The sequence below is a fragment of the Raphanus sativus genome, chromosome 5 (genome assembly GCF_000801105.2).
Source record: "Raphanus sativus cultivar WK10039 chromosome 5, ASM80110v3, whole genome shotgun sequence".
Classification (NCBI taxonomy): Eukaryota; Viridiplantae; Streptophyta; class Magnoliopsida; order Brassicales; family Brassicaceae; genus Raphanus; species Raphanus sativus.
Genome location: NC_079515.1, coordinates 35237363 through 35253618, shown reverse-complemented (window position 1 = coordinate 35253618; position 16256 = coordinate 35237363). Strand labels below are relative to the sequence as shown.

Below are 16256 nucleotides of genomic sequence, written 5' to 3'. Positions count from 1 at the left end.
GACGATATTTGCGAGGAAGAGTTTCGATCGAGTGTTTCCGACAAATTATGGTTACAGCGGTGGTTTCTGTTTGCATGTTTCTATTCTATTTAATTTTTAGCTAACTTTTGAGATAAATTACCATATCACTAACACTAAAATTTTACATAGGTATAGTGATTTTCGTTCCACTATAGTTACCCAGCTAATTCACCATATTTTTGTAGGAGGAACCAAAAATAGTAGATAGAGAGAGATTGGTAGCACATGCAATTTGCAAACAAGAAGCCTTTCGTCACAGTTTACCAAAAAAAAAAAGGCCTTTCGTCACCATTCGTTGTTTAAGCGGCGGGTTGTCTTCACATGCTGCCACATGTCAACGTTTCTGAGTTTAAAGCAACCTTTTTTATCTTTCCGCCAATAACGACGCTTTTCCTCATCTTTAAAGTTTTCTTCGTGGACCTTTCTCTCCCTCTCTGCCTCATGTCTTCGTTTCAATAATTTTTTTTTGTTTCTAATGTTTCAATTTTTTTTTGGGGTGGGTGGGTTGTGGTTAACATGTTTGTTGAGTGATAACAAAGAAAATATGTTTACCATTACATTACACACATTGCAAACTGGTTATGTTCGTAAACTTTATCGTCTTAAGATAACGTCTTTTGATATATTAGACCAATATCAGAGGCGATTCTAGGATCAAAATCAATTGGGGGCACACACAAAAAATTTCATTATACATATTTTTCACTGGAGGCTTTTGGACAAATATCAAGCTAATTATCAAAGAAATTGAAAAGGTAGACGGGGGCATGTGACCCCATAGCCTTCTACGTCCATCCGCCCCTGACCAATATCCGCTTCAGGGCCTGACTGGTGTAACCGCAGCGGTTGCGGTTGCGGTTGCGGGAGTTTGCAGGTGGTTGCGGTTTTAAGCGTTTTTTAGAGATTTGTACGACTGGTATAGCTGTTAGAAATTGTTACGTTTGCGGGACTCTTATGACTGGTAAACTACAAAACGCAACATCTGTTAAATAATAATTTAACAATATTTACATTTTATGTAATTATAAAAATATTAAAATCATAATAATATGATAAATATAAAATTTATATTTATAAAATCATATTATTCAATTTTAAAAATTTATAGAAAAATATTTAGTTTTTGAATTTTATAATATAAATTGAAATATAATATGAATACATTTTACAATTTCTATTATTTCAATTGAAAATTTTTATTGGATATTTTTAGTATTATTTTTATTTATTCTGTTTTTAAAGAAAAAAAATTTACCCTCTCGCAACCGCTCGCAACCGCAAACGCTAGCTGGAACCAGCTTTTGATTTTAAGAGGTTCGGAGCGGTTTGAAGCGATTTGTAGCGTTTTCTGTGATTGTTTCGAAACGCCAACAACCGCTATAAACCGCAAAAGCTGCGTTTGCGGGTGGTAGCGGGAAAACCAGTCGGCACCTCAGTGAAATTGTCTATGAATAAGGACCTGACTGGTTCAAACGCAGCGGTTGCGATTGCGGGTGCGGGAGTTTGCGGGTGCGGGTGGTTGCGGTTTCAAGCGTTATATGGCGTTTTGTATGACTGGAATAACGTTTAAAAATTGTTGCGTTTGCGGGATGTTTGTGACTGGTTGATTATGAGATATTGTAGCGGTTTAATAATAAATTATCAATATAAATATATTATAACATTATAAAAATATAAAAATAAATATTGTGATAAAATATAATAATTGTTAATATAATATTATTAATAATAATATTAAGTTTATTTTTTTAATTTTTAAGTAGTTGAAAGTTATATTTTTTAATATATTTTTATGAAGATTTATATTAAAACTTTTAAAGAATGTTTTATTTCTTTTTTATATGTGTATATCTTTATATATGTATGTACATTAACTTTTAAAAATTATGATGAATAGCTACTTTAAAGTTTTTATAAAAAATACTATATTGTTTGTGAATTTAAATTAATATATAAAATGTGTATATGTTTTATTTATAATATTTTTCCTTTTTAATTTTAAATATTAAATTTTAAAATATTTAGAAAAAAAATAGTTTAATATTTTTTATCCAACCGCAACCGCCCGCAACCGCAAACGCTAGCTGGAACCAGCTTTTGATTTTAAGAGGTTCGGAGCGGTTTAAAGCGATTTGTAGCGGTTTGTATGATTGTTTTGAAACGCTGTCAACCGCTACCAACCGCAAAAGCTGCGTTTGCGGGTGGTAACGGGAAAACCAGTCAACCCCTAAGTACGACCTATAATATTTGGGCTGAAAAATAGGATATTAGATCAATTCAGAATCGATAACTGACTGGTGTAACCGCAGCGGTTGCGGTTGCGGTTGCGGGAGTTTGCGGGTGCGGGTGGTTGCGGTTTTAAGCGTTTTTTAGAGATTTGTACGACTGGTACAGCTGTTAGAAATTGTTGCGTTTGCGGGACTTTTATGACTGGTAAACTACCAAACGCAACATCTGTTAAATAATAATTTAACAATATTTACATTTTATGTAATTATAAAAATATTAAAAATCATAAAATATGATAAATATAAAATTTATATTTATAAAATCATATTATTCAATTTTAAAAATTTATAGAAAACATTTTAGTTTTGAATTTTTATAATATAAATTAAAATATAATATGAATACATTTTACAATTTCTATTATTTCAATTGAAAATTTTTATTGGATATTTTTAGTATTATTTTTATTTATTCTGTTTTTAAAGAAAAAAAATTTACCTTCCCGCAACCGCCCGCAACCGCAAACGCTAGCTGGAACCAGCTTTTGATTTTAAGAGGTTCAGAGCGGTTTGAAGCGATTTGTAGCGTTTTCTATGATTGTTTCGAAACGCCAACAACCGCTATGAACCGCAAAAGCTGCGTTTGCGGGTGGTAGCGGGAAAACCGGTCAGCACCTTAAATGGTTAAATCATACGATATTTTAAACAGACCAAATTTTATTCATAACATCCGCTATAAACAAATACTAGCTACTCTTACAAGTTTGTGCTTAACTTAATCCAAGGAAACTATAAATCATAAATTCCAAAATACCTTTTTGTTGAAAGAAATACGGGCCTACATGTACGTTGACGTACTCATACCCGTATATATACAAATAGAACATCCATTGACTACTAAGATAGCGCCACGTAGCCTCTACGCTTTGCGTTTAGTTTTGTCCAATTTTCTTTGCCAAAGTTTTGTCCATTTTAAACCCGTCACGTCTACGTTCACCATTTCTCTCTCGTCCCTTATGTCATCAATTTTTTGAAGATATAGTTTGCACTAAAAATAATGTCGAATATTCATTGCTTCAATGCTTGTCTTCTGTATTCGTGTCTAGTCTTCATCGCTACATAAACCAATAAAAATGACTATAATAATAATAATAATAATCAATATCTCAATGTATTTATTAAAGATATCGTAAATGAATACTTCTGTGAGGGGAAAGTGTAGCTTTTTTTGCTATAGATTGGATACGCTTTCTATTGGATGTGTAGTTGTTGTGGTAATTGTAAGGTGATAGAACAGTTTTAGCCTATGAGTACGGTGAAACCATCATACAACTGGTAGGAAAAAGTATTCTTTTTTGCTTCGAGAATTAATTAACAAATGTCGCTATATTTAGCATGCATGTAATGGCTATGTAATTGATATTTTACTCGCGTTTATTAGACTTTAGTTCAAGTTCACATTATGAGCTTATAATCTAAGAGCACCTCCATAGCTGAAACTCCAATTGGGGTTCTTAAATTTTCTTTTTTTTTTTTAATTTTTTCCGATTTTTTTTTTTAAAAAAACAAAAAACAAAAACAACCAATCGCGGGTCGTCACGTATGCATGGGATCCGCGCAACAGTGTAAGAGGCAACTCTTAAATAGAAGGTTTTAGAGGTGAGAGAGTGGAGAGTTTTAAAAAAAAAGGTCCCACCGGGCTTCTTCATCTCTTATAAACCCCTTAAAAACTTTGGGATGGAGGTGCTCTAATCTAAGTCAGATGTTTGGGTCTTACCAACACCACTTGTAGGTCGACAACTAGAGTCTAGATTGTTACTGCAAAAGTTTGTATAATTTTTATCGTTGGGAGTACGTGTATTGTGGATGAATTCTCACTACTTTCACTTCGTTTAAAAAATATTTTATATGATGAAACTTGAAACTTGATTAGTTTTATATAGAACTTGTATGCTTTCGAAATTTGTACGTATTAGAAAATGATATGTCTGTTTTGTTTGAGTTTGTGATGCAGATAAATATTTGGAATATTTCCATTTATCTTATTATTTATTTTATAAATTATTTGATAATTATCTTAATGTTTTAGGGTTTTATGGTTTTCTTATATATAGTCTTTTAGATTCTATGGTTGTAGGGAGTTTATGATGATTTAAGAAAAGAAGTTTTCCAGAAGAAGTTTTGATAAACCACTGAGAAAAGTATTCTCAAACCCTAAAAAGGTTTTTATAAACCACTGTGAAGAGTATTCACAATCCCTAAGAGCTTTTAATTAAGCACTGTGAAGAGTATTCACAAACCCTAGATTCGTGTATTCTTGGAATAAACGGATCTAGTTCTATCCCTAGAAGCTTTCGCTACATCAGTTGGTATCAGAGCCAAACGGTTCTATTATCTTGATCGCAGATGTATCTACAACAACAACCACTAGCTGAGATCTTGGAAAAGCTTAAACAAGATTAGATCTTGGAAAAACTTAAACAAGATCTCAACAAGATTTATAAGAAGTTAGAACAAGATTTCTGCACGGCATTAAATAAATTCGATGAGGCATTAAAGAAAAGAGAAGCGACACGAGCTCAAGATGTGCAATTGGATGATGATGAAGACGAGGAGAGCTTTATCGAAGAAGATATATGTGTTGTCGACTCTGTCTATAAAGATGAAGTTTGTGCAAAATTCGGACGGGACGAGATCTGTGTAAAGTCTGTGTAGAACGATTTTCGTGCAAAAATAGAGCGAAGTTGTATTGATGAAGATTTTGGGCATAATCTTAATTATCTGTTATGTGCAAATTTTGTGCAAAAACGGATTTTTGAAGATTCAAGTTACAATCGGATTCGTGCAAAAATCGTGCGATACAGGCTATTGAAGATTCGAGGAAGAGTTTTTCTTGGAAAACGTTCTGGATTCGAAGACTATGATCAAGATTCGAGGACGAATCTTCTCCAACCCGGAGAGAATGATGCAGATAAATATTTGGAATATTTCCATTTATCTTATTATTTATTTCATAAATTATTTGATAATTATCTTAATGTTTTAGGGTTTTATGGTTTTCTTATATATAGTCTTTTAGACTCTATAGTTGTAGAGAGTTTATGATGATTTAAGAAAAGAAGTTTTCCAGAAGAGGTTTTGATAAACCAATGAGAAGAGTATTCTCAAACCCTAAAGAAGTTTTTATAAACCACTGTGAAGCATATTCACAATCCCTACGAGCTTTTAATTAAGCACTGTGAAGAGTATTCACAAACCCTAGATTTGTGTATTTTTAGAATAAACAGATCTAGTTCTATCCATAGAAGCTTCCGCTACATCAGTTTGCTTCTAGTCTCTCTTTTGAATCCTTCATTAGTAAGTACATGTCTCTGAGGTTTTAAAGTTTCTAATAAATTTCATCATCATTGGTTAATCGTTGGGGCGGATCCACTAAGGATGGAGTGATGGCAAGTGATACCACAAAAATATGATATATTTTTGATTTGTGCTTAATTATTCATTTAAAATCGATAGCTCAGTGGTAAAATCCACTTGTTGAACCCACGAAGACTCGGGTTCGATTCTATCTAGATCCCTTTTTAACAATTACTCCCTCTGTTTTTTAAAGATAAATGTTTTAGAAAAATAAATTGTTTCACAAAGATGTATTTTTTATGTTTCCTATACAAAAATTGCAAATTTCAATAAAATTGATTGAATTTATTGAAAGACTATTGGTTAAAATGCATTGGAATTTGATAATTTCTAAAAATAATGTATAGTTAATGTATTTTCTTAATATGTGTGAAAACACCAAAACATACATCTTTAAAAAACAGAGGGAGTATTTTTTATTTAAGTAGCAAATTGACCCCACATAAAATGAGGGCTGGGTCTTGTTACCGTAATCATAATAATGCATGTAGTCAGATGATAAAGAAAAAATATGAACAGTAATTACTTGGAAGCGTTTTGCTGTGACGGAGAAAATAACAACGGGAGTCGCACATGTGAAGAGTGCAATGATGCGAAGGAAAGCTGCAATGGATAAACTTGCTATTTGGGATTCTATTTTGTCGTCTTTTGTCTAAGGCCTTGATTGGTAAAACATTAGCATTATACTCCACATTATCCAATCAATATTTGTTGGAAAAGCATTTAGAAAAGCATTTATCAAATGCTAATGCTCTCTAAATGTTCTTTAGCAAATGTTCTCATATGAAACTTTTGAAAGAGCATTTACAATTTATAAATTTAAGAAATAAATATAATTAGTTTATTTATTTGATTTAATAATATCATAAAATTATTTTTATATCCAAAAAATGAAATTTTGATTTATAAAATAAATTTACAATATAAAGCTTTTTTAAATAGTATTTCACATTTAAAATATAATTTAATTATATAAATTATATTATATTTTAAATGCAAAATATTATTTTTTCAAAATAGATATTTTAATTGTAAATTTTATTTTTTGAAATAAAATTTTCGATATAAACATAATTTTGAAATTAGTAAATAAAATAAATTAATTATATATATTAATATATAAAATAAAAAGATACATATAATGATAATTTATTTATTTTTTAATAATATTCAATTTATTTATATCCAAAAATAAATTTATATTTTATTTATTTCATTTAATAATATTCAAAATTATTTTATACCCAAAAATAAATTTATATTTTTTTTTAAAAAATATTTTTTAAATAATAATATTTCACATTTAAAATTTAATTTAATTTATGTTATTAATTGAGATTCATTATTTTTAATAACAAGTATATTATTAATATATATATTATAATTTAATATATATAATTTTAAAATAAATATATTATATACTAACTTTTATAAAAAATTAAAATTGTATATTGTTACTGCTCTACCAATCATCTTATTAAAAGTTTTAATACCCCATACAGCTTCTGTACCATACTGCTTCTATAGTATACTGCTACTACTTCTTCATCAGCTGTACCGATCGAGGTCTAAGTAATTACTAGTATAATTTTTTGATTAATTATTTTTAATCACTAATCAGGTTTGCATTTTGAGTTATTAACACTCTAGGTCACTTTTAAGATATTATTGTTACTCTAGATCACTTACAGCTACTAAGACACTTTTTGGATGGTTAATTACACCAATAACCCCCTAGCTGTAACCAAGTAAATTAGCATTATTATTTGAGTTATTATTTTCCTTTTCTCTACTAGTTATGGAAAGTTATGTTGTGTAAATGGATGTTGAAATATTTTGAATTTTGCGTCTCTCTCTCTCTCTCACACATTTTTCTGTTTTCTCTTTCTCAATTTCTCAGATCTGTGTTAAGCTAAAAATCAGAACATTTTCCTGCAAGAAGCTTGAGGCTTTAATAATTTATACAAAAGGTAGCGTTTATATAGAGTCTAAGGTTTGATGTTGCCTAGATGTGTTAGAGTCTAAAGTACTAATGAACAGATTGAAACAAGACAAGAAAAATAAGAAGACGTTTTACATTCGTCTCGAATCTTCCAAGGTTCGTCATTTTTTCATAACCAAGCTTCTGCATTTTTTTTTGGCTGATTCATTAGCTATGGAAAAGGTTTTGCTAAGAGATAAAAACATAGATCTGTATTTTCTCTGAGAACTATAAGTTTTGGCCATGTGAGGTTCTCATCTATAAATTCCACAGCTTTTTTTGTTGTTAATTTGAAAGGATTCTCGTCAAATTCAGATTGAAAAACTAAACATGAGTCGATGGTTTTGATCATGGTTTTGTTATACATGGTAACTTGAGAGGAAAGCTGGATGTGAAGATGATGCTGGAGACAGTGGAGAAGAAGCTGAGTGACATATTCATTTGTTGCATTAACGTGGTGGAGATTCATCTCAGAAACAGAGGAGATGAATCTTTGATTGTTCAGCCGATCGTTGGCAGTTATGAAGCCACTGAAATAAGATTTACACAATGAGATAGATGTGTCTACAGAAGAAAAAACAATGAGATCTTTATCTACAGAAGAAAATTAGTGTCTCGTGTACACATAGACCTGATTATCCATGTGTACGTATCCACATGTACACCGTTTTATAGTATCCACAGTTTATGGTAGCCACATGTACACCAATGTCATGACTAAAATGATATCTTTGTACATATCATATCTTTGTACATGCACATATGTATATATATTTGTACATGCGTATATTATCTTTATAGTGTACTTTGCATGATGTTCATGTGTACAGTTATCTCTAAAGTGTACACTATTTCTCTAATGTACACTACTAATATCTTTTTCGTGTACACCTATGGATGTTACTTAAATTTAAACTAATTGTACCACAATGGCATAAAAATGACATAATTTTTATTAGACAAAATAAAAAGTTAGTTATTTGCTAACATTAAAATGAATGTACACAGATGGACACATATTCATTGTTGAAATGTACATTGGACACATTCACTGTTGAAATGTACATGGTTAGTGATATCAAACTGTACATGACCTACCTCTTAGACGTTATCTATCTGTACACCTCTTACACATATTCATTTTCTTCGGTTTGAGATACAACAATATAAATCAGAAACCAAAAGGAAACAACACTTAACCGTACATGTATATCCATTAAAACACATGCTCAAACCCCTCTGAAAGAAAAAAACAAGTTCTTGTCCTTTCATCTTCTCAAGCTCAGTTTGTGGGCAGAGACTGTATTTAAATGAGTAAGAGACAAAGTGAAGGTCATGGTTCATATTTGACGGATCTGTTTTCACCAGAAGCCACACCTCGTTGTTCTCTCCGCAGCGTTCATTGTCACCAGAGTTTTCGATTGAGCTCGAACCAGCTGGAGGAAGAAGGAAACATCTGATTGTCTCTCCATCACTTTCATCGAGCTCTCCGACGCCAATCCCGCCGGACTGGAAGTCTGGGTTCCGTCGTTGGTGAATCCGGTTCTGGTCGTCACACGTCCGGTGGCCCGTAATATCTCTCTGTCGTTGCTCATGGAGTCCTCTTCTTCCACCAATCTTTGAATCCACAACTGAAATTTATTTGTTCAAATCGACATGTTTCAAAAGAGAGAAATAATGGGAGAAGAAGAAGTCAATCTGTGAAAATTTTGATAATGTGATCTGGGCCATTCAAATAAACATTAACTTTTTATGTAGGGTGGAGATTTAATAAATACATAATATGCATATCATTAATCGATTGGTAACTGTGACCACATGATTTGTCATATTATTATTTATTTTTGTATTAGTTAAGGCATATGAAGGATAGAAAGGAGATTTTACCTGCCATTTGTTATGAAAAGATGTGCAAAACTGCCTCAGTAGCACAAATGTACCTGTGTTGTAATTATATTGTGAGAAAGTGACCGAGAGTGTAATTCTTTCTTGCATGCATTTTTGGAAATAAGGGGATCGCAAATGAGCTGAAGACAACACGTCACGAGATGTCTTTGGCAAGACGTGGCGAGTTTGACTGGGAGGAGATCGTTCAGTTATGATTTGCTAATTTACAGCTGTGTGACCAATTCCTTTGCGGCTCCTTTTTCTTCCTTTAGTATTATCTACTCAACCATGCAACAATTTTCTTTAACAAAAAAATAACATGCAACAAATTTTTTTTTTTGTAACTTAAACATGCAACAATTTCATATTCGTTTATTTGTTAGCAAGAAAAAAAAATAATAACAAGTATGATAATATATTTTTATGGATGCAAACCAATGAAAGTTACATTTTTTTTTTCTGATATACATTTTTCCAGTAATGCTCTTTTCTTTTTCTGCTTTTGCTTATGAGGAAATAGCAAACAAACCCGCCGGTGGATCATGGGAGATTCATCATTTTATTGTACAGAGCCGGTCTTGAATAAAAGCACATGTTTGATGTGCTTCACATTCTAACTGAAATTATATATTCAAGTGGAGAATTATTCTCGATAATATATTAGCACAATTGATTAAGTGTTTTAAATATATGTTTCAGTTTGTTATTTAGGACATCTTCATCAATACTCTATATTTTATTCAAAAACAGAGTAATGAACAAGAAAAAATTAAAGTTTACCCCACTTATAAAATAATGTTTTTTCTGTTCATTACTCCTTTTTTACATCATTTAGAGTAAAATACGGAGTGAAAATGAATATGCTTTTACCGCTTACTTTAATTTGACTTTTCATAATTTTCAGGCCTCAAAATTCTCAATCCCGTTTTGTGTATATACATGAAGTTATTCATTTTTTATTTTTTTTCTTTAGACAATCTTTTTACAAGAATAAATTCATAAACCATTTCAATTCAACTAATTTTTTTGACACCATTCTATAAAAAATAACAAATGGTGGACGTGGTTGGATGTTTAATGACCCTACAAATGGTATCATGAGATACAACTCATGGAACTGCTCTTCTAGAGTGCAGTTTCTCCCAATCTTTTATCTCACTGCTCAACATTAGTGGCAAGTGCAGTGAGCTCCAAAGACTTCTCTATGACATTCATGTCCTGTTTAACTATTCTTTTCTGTTTATACCCAAATTGAGAAATGTTGATGTTGATTCCTTAGCTGAGACTTTGAAAACCGAAGTTATCCTATAGATGTTGTATTCATGTCTGAACCTCTGTTTGTACTATCAAACTCACCTAATCAATGTAAGTAAGTTTAGTCCTATATTAATGGATGATTCGTTAAGAAAAGCTTAAATGGAGTAACTGTGGGTCATGTATACCTCGAGTTAGTCATATCTGACTGAATCATTTGGATAAGAGGTAAGAGCATCTTCAACCCTACTCCAAAACCCACTCCAAATTTCATTTTACAGTAAAATCAATTCCAACCCCATTCTAAAAACCACTCAAAAATGGAGTGATAGACATGATTACTCCAAATATAGAGTAAACCAACTCATTACTCCAAAATAGAGTTAATTTTTTTATTTATAAAATAGTCCTTCACATTTAAATATTTTTCGTTTTTAATAAATAGTATTATAAATATGTATAATAATATTATTTTATTATATATATTATAAAATTTGCTGTTAATATTTATTAATTATATAAACAGCCATCTAATCTAATGAAATATTTTATGCAACAAAATATATAATATAAAACATAAAATATCTGTGATGAATAATTATAATAATCTAAATGAATAATTTAAGTTGATGTATTATTGTGTTTAAGCTAGTAATGTAATTCTTAATGTAATAAATGTATCCTTTTTTAAACCATGTTGAGTATTTTTAGTTATATAATAAAAATTTAATTGTGGTTAATATTGTACTTAATAGAAATGTTATAAAGTGAAAACAGACTATTTTGCAGGACAACAGGTCATCATGACCAATTGCGAGAGATATAGAAGGCATCTTGGTGCTACAGATACGTGTGAAGTCTGCAAGGGAGCTCCAGAGACGGTCTTGCATATTCTTCGAGATTGCCCGGCTATGGAGGGAATATGGAATCGCGTGGTCCCGAGGGGTAAGAGACATATTTTCTTTACACAGTCGCTACTTCAATGGCTGTTCACGAACCTGGGAGAAAATCATATGGTGGGAGAGAGCCCTTGGGCAACTTTTTTTGCAGTAACGGTGTGGTGGGCGTGGAAATGGAGATGTGGAAATATCTTTGGGGACACTCGTCTGTGCAGAGACCGAGTGAAATTCGTTAAGGAGAAAGCAGCAGAGGTGTCCAAAGCAGCATGTGTTTTAGGAAGTACAAAACTCTCTCACCAACGCGAGGAACGAAGGATAGCGTGGAAAGCTCCGCTTGACGAGTGGGTTAAACTCAATACAGACGGGGCATCGCAGGGAAATCCAGGTGCTGCAACTGCAGGCGGGGTATTGCGAAACAGGTTTGGTGATTGGTGTGGAGGTTTCGCACTAAATATTGGCCGATGCTCTGCTCCACTGGCGGAATTGTGGGGAGTTTATTACGGTCTGGTAGTGGCATGGGAGAGGGGTATCACGAGGTTGGAGTTAGAGGTTGACTCAGCAGTTGTCGTTGGATTTCTTAAGACAGGAATTGAGGAAACTCACCCACTGTCGTTCCTGGTACGTATGTGCCATGGCTTACTTTCAAAGGACTGGATTGTCCGGATTGGTCACGTGTATAGGGAAGCTAATTGTCTCGCCGATGGATTAGCCAACTATGCTTTTACTTTGCCTTTAGGCATTCATATTCTTAATTCTGTTCCATCTAATGTAATTTCTATTCTTGAGGATGATGTTCTAGGCGTTTCTCGTCCTAGACATGTTGTTATTTCGTAATTTTTTGAATTTTTAATAATATAGAGAGGTTCTGTCTCCCTTTTGCCCACCAAAAAAAAAAAAAGTGATATTACTAATTTTAAATATTATAAAACATTAAAGTATTAAATTATTCAATTTGAAGTAGAAAATGGAGTAATATATTGTAGCAAAACTCAACTCCATTTTAGAGTTACTCCATTTTGAAGTAGAAAATAGAGTAATACATTGGAGATGCTCTAAAATTTCCTAATTTTGTTTCTTAATTTCTAGTTCGTAAATTTGTTATAGAAAGAAAAGGTTATATTCAAGCTTATTTATTTCATTTGTGACTTCACGGTGTTTTTAGTTATATAAACTCAAAGCATATGTACAATCAAAATTCTAGTTTGAAACTATTTTAAATAGCGATTAAGGAATGACAATTTTTTTTTTTTGATAATCCAGGGTTCCCCGTTTTGCGGGTCAATCTCTGGGTCCGGTCAGGCAGCGGTTACTTCATCTGGGAGGGCTTTACTTAAGCTGGATCGAACCCAGTACCGTTTTGATGTTTAGAGCGAAGTAGGGTAGTTTTCGCATTGGGAGGATCGAACCCGGATGGTGTCTGCCACCAAGTGCCATCCTACCACTTGGACTACTTCGTCCGGACAAATGATGATGACAAAATTTGGAGGATAACAAAATAGTATATTCGATGAGTGGTAGATCTCCCATGAGAAAGTTGAATCAGTTGTGGATTTTTATTGTCTTTCCCGTTCTTCCTGGAACGTCACTTTTACCACAAACCATCAATTTATTTATAACACGAAACAGAGTGAAACAAATCCTAAAAGTAGCTAATTTCCTAACATTTGATTTACTAATTTCTTATATTTGAAATGTTTTTAATCCTTGAATCGAAGACAGACGTTTGTTCTTAACAATTTTGTTTCACTTCAAAACCAAAAGAGATTTTTTGTTTAATGATGTATTCCACAAAAAACCTACTATACATTTTCTAAAAGTTATGTCATCTCTTAGATCAGTTGGATCTTAAAGGCAAAACGGGTTTTAACTTGGGAGGCAAGAAAACAAGCGAACGTTGTCGTACCATGGTGGCAGCGTTGGAACGAGGACTAAGCGCTTCAAAATCGTTCAGTTTCAAAAGAATGTTTAATTCATCCTCGACAAAACAACAACAATCTCAAACACCTGTTGTGGATAACGGAGATTCACATCTTGTCGAGTCCAACACGCCTGAAAGTCAAAATTCCAATAGCTTATCAGAAAGCCCCGTTGAGAGCATTCCTCAAATGATTTCCCCTCTTACTCGACCGGGAAAACGACCCGACAGACAACAAGCAGGTGAAAGTTTTTTTTCCCAATAACTTGCTTTTTGTTAATGTTAATCGAGGAGTTTATGGGCTGACGTAGTCACGTAGGAAGGATGAAAAGATTTAGGAGATTATAGATAATTCAGTAAGAATTTTAATAAAGTTTTGTCTTAAACAACTTGGAGGCATATTTGAACAACTTGGAGGCATATAATTATGTATATAAAGTCTTGAAAATTTGAGGGTTATAGACAAATGTTTCATCGACTATGTACAAGACTGGTTCTTGACATATGTCGCCCTTAACATTTGTTAGAGAAACCCTAATAATGACATAAGTATGGCAGATACGGATATGATGAAGGACAGGTTTGCAAAACTACTACTTGGAGAAGATATGTCCGGTGGCGGAAAAGGAGTATCTTCTGCTCTGGCTCTTTCAAACGCCATCACAAATCTGGCTGGTATGTCTTTTTCTTTAACATTCCTAGTTTCTTCGTTCGCAAGTAAGCTATAAGGGTTTTGTTTGATTTCCTTAAGTTTCCTATTATGATTCGATTAATTTTCAGCGTCTATATTCGGGGAACAAACAAAACTACAACCAATGCCACAAGATAGACAAGCTAGGTGGAAGAAAGAGATCGATTGGTTGTTGTCCGTGACCGAACACATCGTCGAGTTTGTTCCTTCTCAGCAAACGAGCAAAGATGGAGTTTGCACCGAGGTTTGAATCTTCCCGAAGGAAGTATATCATTTATACTTCTTTATACATATTATAATGTTTAATGATTTTGTGTAGATTATGGTGACAAGACAAAGAGGTGATCTTCTCATGAACATCCCAGCCCTTCGAAAACTCGACACCATGCTCATCGTAAGGGTTTCCATTTGTGTAGTCAAGTTTAAACTTATTTTTTTATCACAAAAGAACACCTTAAGAAATTTAGAAAATAAATAATACAAGTTTTAATATATTTCATTTTCTATTGTTGATAATCCGACATAAATATAGTAGTTAGTGAAAGAGCTACCGTATAATGATGGATTAATGGTGTTGAAAACATGTTCAGGATACACTTGACAATTTCAAAGGACACAACGAGTTTTATTATGTGTCAAGAGATTCAGAAGAAGGGAAACAAGCGAGCAATGCTAGGTCAAACGACAAATGGTGGCTCCCTCCGGTGAAAGTTCCTCCCGGCGGTTTATCTGACCCGGCTCGGAGAATGCTTTACTTCCAAAAAGATTCAGTCACACAGGTTCAAAAAGCTGCAATGGCCATTAATGCTCAAGTCCTCTCTGAAATGGCTATACCGGAGAGCTACATCGACTCTCTCCCAAAGGTAAACATTCATTGATACTATTGTATTTCATTTCTCCCTTTGTTGTGTTATATACATTTTTTTTTTTGAAAGAATGTTAAATTTATTCAGATTGAAAAAAGAAAATTTTACAACTTGTGTGATTTTGTTTTATGTTGATAGAACGGAAGAGCCAGTCTTGGAGATTCGATCTACAAGAGCATAACGGAGGAGTGGTTTGATCCAGCGCAGTTCTTGTCAATGATGGACTTGTCGACAGAGCACAAAGTGTTGGATTTGAAGAATAAGATTGAGGCATCTGTTGTGATTTGGAAGAGGAAGCTTCACGTAAAGGACAGCAAATCTCCTTGGGGATCAGGTGTTAGCTTGGAGAAAAGAGAGTTGTTCGAAGAGAGAGCAGAGACGATCTTGATCTTCCTCAAACAGAAATTTCCTGGCCTTCCTCAGTCTTCCCTTGACATCTCCAAGATTCAGTTTAACAAGGTAAATGCAAAGCAGTGTATTAATTAATTAATTAGTCCTTCATCTAGTGCAGACGACTTGGATAACAAGAAATAACATATAATTTTTAGGGTTATAATTGAAATGATAGATTTAACTATTGATTGATTAAATGATATACAGGACATTGGACAAGCCGTGTTGGAGAGTTACTCGAGGATACTTGAGAGCTTGGCTTACACTGTGATGTCAAGGATAGAAGATGTTCTTTACACAGATTCCTTGGCGGTAAAGCAAGCTTTATTGGCTGAAGAGACATCAGATGGTGGGAGAACGGAGACGGATTCAGAGTCACCGGGGTCTTCTAACTCGGGAGAAGAAACCGAGAGGCTTGACCGGCAGCATTCCAAGACATTGTTTGATTTCATGGGTTGGAGTGATAAACCTACCACACCCCCAAGTGTTACGCCGAAAAAGTTATCCTACTTGGAGAAGCTAGAGAAGTTGAACGGTTTTCGAAGCGCCAAAGATAGAAATGTATCATGAAAATCTATGGGCGGTGATAACATTTACAGAGGACATAAGAGTGTAGCTAGGGACAAGGAATGAAAGCATATATAGTAGAATTGTTCAATGTGCTCTCACACCCTTCCTTCCGGGTTTATTCCTCGGATAGAGAA

The 16256-nt window shown here is 33.2% G+C and overlaps 1 protein-coding gene across 1 annotated transcript; it reads left to right on the top strand.

Annotated features, from left to right (window-relative positions):
• The first annotated feature begins 13587 nt into the window (after positions 1-13587).
• LOC108860525 (rho guanine nucleotide exchange factor 8-like) lies at positions 13588-16137 on the top strand. The gene is made up of 7 exons (XM_018634390.2): positions 13588-13844; positions 14161-14277; positions 14383-14537; positions 14613-14687; positions 14884-15156; positions 15298-15618; positions 15760-16137. Exons 1-7 carry the CDS (start codon positions 13592-13594, stop codon positions 16120-16122), a joined length of 1557 nt encoding a protein of 518 aa, XP_018489892.2. The 5' UTR covers positions 13588-13591; the 3' UTR covers positions 16123-16137.
• Positions 16138-16256: the final 119 nt, after the last annotated feature.

What these genes read in the sequence shown, in the direction of transcription:
- LOC108860525 (XM_018634390.2), top strand. Translation starts at nt 13,592, where the DNA reads ATGGTGGCAGCGTTGGAACGAGGACTAAGCGCTTCAAAATCGTTCAGT. An exon ending in CGCCATCACAAATCTGGCTG is followed by an intron (nt 14,278 to 14,382) that starts GTATGTCTTTTT and finishes ATTAATTTTCAG; the next exon opens with CGTCTATATTCGGGGAACAA. An exon ending in AACTCGACACCATGCTCATC is followed by an intron (nt 14,688 to 14,883) that starts GTAAGGGTTTCC and finishes AAACATGTTCAG; the next exon opens with GATACACTTGACAATTTCAA.